The sequence below is a fragment of the Polyodon spathula genome, chromosome 12 (assembly GCF_017654505.1).
Source record: "Polyodon spathula isolate WHYD16114869_AA chromosome 12, ASM1765450v1, whole genome shotgun sequence".
Classification (NCBI taxonomy): domain Eukaryota; kingdom Metazoa; phylum Chordata; class Actinopteri; order Acipenseriformes; family Polyodontidae; genus Polyodon; species Polyodon spathula.
The window spans coordinates 43,177,439-43,184,938 of NC_054545.1; the positions used below are offsets into that span (position 1 = coordinate 43,177,439).

Sequence of the window (7,500 nt, forward strand, 5' to 3'; positions counted from 1 at the left end):
GGGTCTGGTAGACTCTAAGTGGCGAGCTTACTTGGCTGTAGAGGAGGGGCACAGGCCGGTGTGGAGGGTGCTGTACAAACCGCCTCTCGCCAAGAGAGTGGGGGACCTGCAGTGGAAGATTCTACACTGCATTGTGTCCACAGGCAGGTTTCTCCATAGAGTGGACCCCAGCATCAGTGAGCAGTGCGCTTTTTGCTCAGCAGAGGAAACTCTCTTTCATGCCTACAGTGAGTGTGAGAGGCTGCGGCCACTTTTTAATTTACTGCAGGGAATCCTGAATAATTTAGGGGTCGTTTTTAGTAAGGAGCTTTTTATTTTTGGGGTTCTATACAGTTTTAAAATGAAAAACAGGTGTGTTCTTATTAATTTTTTATTTGGACAGGCAAAATTGGCTATTTTAAAGACAAGGAAAAATCAACTCTCTGGTTCTGGACTGACCAGTTTAGTGGTTCAGTTCAGGGTGCTCGTGGTCAGCCAGATCAGAGTAGAGTTTGAGTATTTTAAACTGGTCAGTAACCTGGAGGACTTTCAGGAGAGGTGGTGTGTGGGAGACGCCTTGTGTGCTGTGAGTGAGGAGGGGGAGCTCCATTTTTTGTTCTAATTTTATTTAATTTTTGTTTTACAGTGTTTTATTTTTGGCTTTTATCTGTTTTCAACAAAGAAAAAAAAAAAAACACTGTTTAATATTGATTTTTTAATGATCCTTTTATTTTGTTTAAAATCTGTTTTTAAGGAGAACACGATATATTTTAGGATTTTTTTAAATTTTGCTCAGGCAGTAGGAATCTTAACTTTTGTTGTGTTTTACCTTTATTTGAATTTTAATGGATTTTATTTGGAATATTTAAATAAATGATCTTAAAAGTCTCTCTCTCTCTCCCCCTCTCTCTTTCTCTCTGTCTCTTTTCTTTTAGTTTGGCTTGTAAACTCTGCCACTGAGAAACGAGCTGCAATGCTCAGTAGTTTTTGGATTGCTGGCTCTTTTTTTTCCCTCTGGTTGTAGCAGGGGCACAAAAGGGAACACTTCTCAGTAAAGCTATCCTCTAAGTAAATAAAAGCAGTGAAAGTTAAACTGACGCATTTGTGCAAACTGTCCCCAGGCTTTCAGATTCCTAAAGTGTCACAGCCCTGCTTGTGTAGGATATAAAAGAGGGAAGGAGGGAGTGCCGCCATAGAAATGTTCAGGTCCCTACCCTCGAGACGAGGCATGCGGCAGGAGTGATACCCATCGGCTATAAAAAAATTAAAAATAAACAAATAAATAAATAAAAACTGCCAGTTTGGACCCTCCAGTATGCCCCCTAAGGGACTGGAAACACACACCTGGGCACGCACACCTGCCTCTCCCTGCCACTACAGGTAGCGTGGGTGACGTACCCCATACTTTGCGCACCACAGATTTAGAGACTCTACAGAGGATATTTTGAAAAGATCTTTGAAACAGACTTTAAAGTTCTAAGTGTAAAAAGTTGTCAGGATGTTAACACGTGCGATGCGGGTAGAAGAGTCTTTGTTATTATGCTTTGTTATTTATCGTTATTCGCTGTATTTATCGGAACCACTCAAAGGCTTTATAAAACTGCTTCTGGGTTTCAACGTGCTGTCGATCCCATCACCTCCCTGTGTACGAGTCAAGACTCTGTCGCCCCGCTGAGCAGAAAAACAAAATAGTTTCTCCACTGTGGGTGGGAATGGTCTTTCACAGAGCTGGAATTCGACCCGTGTTGGCACACTGTCTGCCAGGGCTCGGGTTTGTGTTGCCGTGAAACTCTGCAGCGCTGGCAGGAGCTGAGCGTTCTCTTTCGCAGCCAGACCACGAGTGCAGGAGACTGTTTGTGACAGTCCTTGCACAAGCCCCTGATCTGGAGCACAGATGGGTACTGTAAGAAAAGTCTGAGAAAAGGCCATTCAGCCCATCAAGGCTCGGCCCTTATTAGCACACCACTTTCCCACAGAATCTGGTCTTTATTTTAAACGTCCCCAGTGTTTTAGATTCTGCCGCTTCACCTGGCAGGCTGTTCCATGCATTTCTATCTCTCTGTGTAAAACACTGCTTCCAGCCTTCTGTTCTACTCATCTTCCACGTATGCCCTGTTCTTGTCTCTGTGATTGAAGTAGCATCTCAGGTTAACTTTATCTGCTCTATTTGTGATTTTAAAGACTTCAAGCAAGTCCCCTCCTTTCTTTTTTTCTCTTCGTTTGGCATTTCTGGTTTTTTCTCTCAAGTACACAATCTTTGTCAGGTCTGCGGCTCCTCCACTGTAGACTTTGCAACGCCGTTGCCATGAGAAAGTCAAACGACACATCTTTCTGAAACCGGTGCTAAGATCAGCACTAAACTCTCTGCCCTCTCTCTCCCCTCTCTCTCCTCCCCCTCCTCTCTCCCTCTCTCTCCCCTCTCCTCTCTCTTCTCCTCTCCTTTCTCCTCTCTCCCCTCTCTCCCTCTCCCCTTTCCTCTCTCCCCTCTCTCCCCTCTCCTCTCTTTTCCCTAAAGCCTACCCCTCTCTTCTCTCTCTCTCTCCTCTCTCTCGCTCCCCTCCCTCTCTCCCCCTCTCTTCTCTCTCCCCCCCCTTTCCCCTCTCCCAGAGGTCTCTTCCCTCCTTCCCGATCCCAGAGGCCTCAGGAGAGTAAGATCCCTCCCTCTGATCTCCTCCCGCCTCTCTCTCTCTCTCTCTCGCTCCCCTCTCTCCCTGTCTCCTCTCTCTCTCTCTCTCCCCTCCTCTTTCCCCTCCCCCCTCTCTCTCCCACCCCTATCCTCTCTCACCCCCCTCTCCTCTCTCTCGCTCTCCCCTCCTCTCTTCTCCTCTCCTCTCTTCTCTCTCCCCTCCCCTTTTCCCCTCTCCCCTCTCTCTTCCTCCTCTCTCTCTCTCCCCCCTCTCTCTCTCCTCTGTCTCTCTCCCCTCTCTCTCTCCCCTCTCTCTCTCTCTCTCTCTCCCTCTCCTCTCTCTTTCCCTCTCCCCTCTCTCTTCCTCCCTTCTCCTCTCTCACCCCTCTCTCTGTCTCATCCAGAGCTAGCGAGTAGACGCCAGTAGAAGAGAGCCACAACGTAGTGGAAGGGAAGCGGGTGAGAGGGAGAGGTGTTGCCAGGGCCCAGATCAGAGTGGGGAGAGAGAGCTCAGGATAGAAGAGAGAGTGGGGAGAGAGAAAGGGGGAGGGTGAAGTGGAGCGCACTCACAACCACCAAGACCAGGGGCTAGAAGAGAGAAGGGAGAGAATTGGATAGCGAGAGAGGAGACGGGACATACCCGATCCAGCAGTCTCGGTATGAGCCCAGAGTGAGTGGCAGCGAATCGAGAACTCTCTCTTCTCCGAAAGGGGAGAGCGCTCGCTCCCTAAAGGAGAGAACAGTTTGTAGAGAGGGTAGAGTCGAGGGAGAGAACTAGAGAGAGGGGGAGGGATCTCTCCCTCTCCCCTCTCTCTCCCTCCCCTCTCCTCTCTCCCTCCCATCTCCCCTCTCTCCTCTCTCTCAGCCCGAGGTTATTGGTCAGTCCCCACTCACACCTACGCCGGACGGAGACAAGGTTGACCTGGAGGCCTTCAGCGAGTTCACCAAGATAATCACCCCGGCCATCACTCGCGTCGTCGACTTCGCCAAAAAACTGCCCATGTTCTCCGAGGTTTGTGGTTTGTGGTTCGTGCAAATGTTAAACACTAAGGCTGTTTTGTATTCCACTGACTTGTTTGCATTCAATATGCCTTCAGTCTACAATTAGCCCTGTAATGCTCATTTCTCTAGCACATGTGAGACAATGCTTAGCCACCCCCTCTATAGCAAAAGCAATTTGTTTCAATGGGCTCCTCCAGTTGCTATGTCCCGTAAAATAGATAACCCGTCCAGTTATCAGGGGAAACACGCTCTCTCACCCCAGAGCCAGCGCGAGCCATCAAATTGAAAGCAATCGCACGACAAGCAACCCAGAACCTTACAAAACAAACTGCACACCAGAGATTAGAAAAAAAAAACACAGGGTGGGGTAGTGTGTGAGAAATGAGAATTGACTGGTAAGCTTGGATAAGCATCCCATCCACGTGTGTGTGTGTGTGTGTGTGTGTGTGTGTGTGTGTCGCAGTGTAGCGTGACTCTGACAACCCGCCCCACTCTCCTCTTACAGCTTCCTTGTGAAGACCAGATTATCCTGCTGAAGGGCTGCTGCATGGAAATCATGTCTCTCCGCGCGGCCGTGCGCTACGACCCGGACAGCGAGACCCTCACACTCAGCGGGGAGATGGCCGTGAAGCGCGAGCAGCTCAAGAATGGAGGGCTGGGGGTGGTCTCGGACGCCATCTTCGACCTGGGCAAGAGCCTGGCACAGTTCAGCCTGGATGACGCAGAGGTGGCACTGCTGCAAGCTGTCCTGCTCATGAGCTCAGGTGAAGGGCTGCAGAGGGGTGCAAGGGGGTAGCGCGGACCTAAATTTCAGCAAGTTATAGTTTGATATTAAACGTGCCGTATGTAATAATACAAAATGAAAAATAATTAATAATCAGAAACAAGCATTTAAAATGACTGTGTATTTAATGTAGGATAGGGTTAACAGACACTGCAAACGAGTCAGTGGACAGTTGGACTGTATGGAGACCCCTGATTAAAATGAATCATGAACTGCCCGATATTCATTTAGATGAGGTACTCCCAAGAGTAATTCTGTATTTTCTCCCCTTCTCGCTCTCCCTCCCCCTCTCCCAGACCGGTCGGGGCTGCTCTGCGTGGATAAGATAGAGAAGTGCCAGGAGAGGTACCTGCTGGCGTTTGAACACTACATCAACTACCGCAAGCACAGCCTCCCTCACTTCTGGCCCAAGCTGCTGATGAAGGTGACAGACCTGCGCATGATCGGGGCGTGTCACGCCAGCCGCTTCCTGCACATGAAGGTGGAGTGTCCCACGGAACTGTTCCCCCCGCTATTTCTGGAGGTGTTTGAGGACCAGGACGTCTAGGAGGCCGGGGGAGAATGAGAGAGAGTCAATATGGGAACCTGCCTTTTTAAAAATGTACAGCAGTCATTTTTTTAATGATGCACCACCAGCGCTCTGCGGCTAAATCACAATCCACAACCACCAGCCACCACCAGGGCGGCGGTCTCTCCTGCTATTTCTCTTTTTTTTTTTTTCACTCTTTCAACTGAAGACTTCAAAGCAAAGTGGCTTCCCCTCCTCCCCCTCCCCTTTAAGATTCTGTTCTTTGTTTTTGGACCGGTGGATAGATCTCAGATTCTTCCCTGCTTTCCAGTGCTTTATAAAGTCAAAGGGGTCTGGTGTTCTTATAACATCACCTGAGAGTCGCCACTTATTGAGAGGTGGGGGGGTGGAGGGTAGGGGGTAGGGTAGGGGGGCTGTACTACTAAAAGCAGTTTAACCCCCCCGCCAAATTCAGATCCAACTGCTGCCAGTGGCCCTGTGCAGAAAGGCAGTGGCCCACTTTTAATGAAATGGACGGTTTCAGAAATAACCCTAAAATCTCTAAAACCCTGCAGTGAATGCTGTGTTCGATTAATCAGCCACGCTGTTCCTGACCAGACGTGGATGTTTTGTTTACGCATCGGCCCACGATTTAGAGGACATTTAAAAAAAAAAAAAAAAAAAACGAGGGAACGGGACGACCCTTAATTTGCACTTTATTCGTTTTTTCTTTCAGTCCAAGAGAAATATAAAACTATATCAATATTTTTTTATATAAATATATATTTTAAAAAGCCATGCAATGGAGGGATAGATAGGGTTAAAAGTTTGATCAGTTAGGATGGTTGTATTGAACCTGGTCTCACTGATGCTTGATATAACTTTCATGTAAATAAATTATTTAAGATTATGTAGTCTTCTTTAATCTGGGCCCTTGTGTCCCGCAAAATTCCAAACAGGATCTTGTCTCTGAAACTGAGGGAACACAGAGCCACTGGGTGGCTTGTAACTTGGTTTCAGGAGCCTGGGTTTCAGCCCCTGCACAGCACACCCGGGGAGACTTGGGGTTTGATACAGCCACCTCAGACTAGGTCTCCTGGAACCAGGGTTCAAGCCCTGAAAAACGACTTTTACAGCAGCGGCCTGTGATGATGGTTAGTGCTTCACCAGACTACAGTCCATTTATTTACCTTCCCTAAAGGCTACGCACCCTATAGCACTGCTTGAGTACGAGGTGAAAGTGTAGCTCTGAGTTAGAACCAGAGATATTATCCCCGTCCGAAAATCCTTCTTTATTTATTTATTTATTTTTATTTATTTTAATCGTGCAAAAACAAGAAGCTGCCACTTTTTTTTTTTTTTTTTTTTTTTTTACATTTTTAAAACTTTTGTTACAATTTTTTTCTGAAATGCGGGTCTAGAATTCACTTGGGACCCTCCTGCTGAGCTAGAGGGGGGGTAGGTGGAGCCGCAGCAGGGAGGCTGTTGCTTTGCAAAGGGGGGGAGGCAGCCTGCTTTTGTATGCCATACGGTTACTGGTGGGGGAGTGGAGATCTCAGCCATCCGAAGAGAGGCAGTCAGTTTGATTTTAATCTTTTCCACAGTCTACACTGTGAATGGATGTCTTCAGGGCTGGGGCTAGGATGGACACCCCAACACAGCTCCACACGGACCAAGTCCCTAGGTTCTGCCATCCTGCCTGTCTGTCTCTCTTGTTGTAACTAAAAACACAACAACTTCTCAAGTGGGTTTTTCCAACACTCCACCCCAAGAGAGATACAAGCCACAAGTATTTTGCACTAGCCCTGTGCCCCGTGGCGAGCCAATTTCCATGGCTTTCTACCACGGAAATCTCAAGGATTATGAAGTAAATACACAGTATGTTATTAAAAGCTAATGGGCATCCTAACATTGAATTTGCCAGCTCTCAAATTCCACCAGTGCTGAATTCTCCACTGTTCTGTATTTCTCAAACTCCTGACACTGCTCTTTGTCAGATTACCTCCTCCCCCTCCACACCTTCATTCATCGTGTTTTTTCGTGGAGTCCTTTTTCATTGGATTACAGTTTTCCCATCATTAAGCCAGCCGAGGAAAACCTCTGAGACTTGACTAACTCAAGCTCCCTTAAGCTGAGGAGGGAACACAAAGCCACTTTTTCAGGACCAGCGGCTTGAAACCAGGTTCCAGGAGACCACAGTTTGAGGTGGCTGTATCAGAGTCTCCCCTGGTGTGCCGTGCAGGAGGCTGAAACCTCGTCTTCTGAAACCAAGTTCTAAGCCCCAACATAGCTTTAGAAGAACCAATCCCATTAGTCTTTCAGTAACTAAAAAAGGATGCAAAGGGCCGTGTTGGTCCTCCGCTGTACTGCTCTTCTTGTTTTTTGTGTTTTTGTATTCAAGATTAACGCTTGGCCAAAACGAGAGAAGAAACTGCATTGCATTGGTGCAGAAATCAAGGGGAGAGGAGCCAGACTCTGGAACAGTTTTCTGTGTCCTTGTGAGTTCTGTCTGCACTTCGAACAGCCCTCATGACTTCTCAAAGCAATCTCCAATGCTGCTTTTTTTTTTGTATTCTTTGTTTTGTTTTAGTTTTCGTTGTC

The 7,500-nt window shown here is 47.5% G+C and overlaps 1 protein-coding gene across 2 annotated transcripts in view; it reads left to right on the top strand.

Moving 5' to 3' along the window:
• LOC121324389 (thyroid hormone receptor alpha) overlaps positions 1-7,500 on the top strand; it is a 50,209-nt gene that overhangs the window by 42,499 nt on the left and 210 nt on the right. For both annotated transcript variants that reach the window (XM_041266170.1, XM_041266171.1), the window contains exons 7-9: positions 3,471-3,617; positions 4,113-4,371; positions 4,688-7,500. The exon at positions 4,688-7,500 is cut by the window's right edge and continues 210 nt beyond it. In XM_041266170.1, coding sequence (XP_041122104.1) covers positions 3,471-3,617; positions 4,113-4,371; positions 4,688-4,938 — 657 coding nt within the window. In that variant the 3' untranslated portion in view covers positions 4,939-7,500. The remainder of the gene's footprint in view (positions 1-3,470; positions 3,618-4,112; positions 4,372-4,687) is intronic.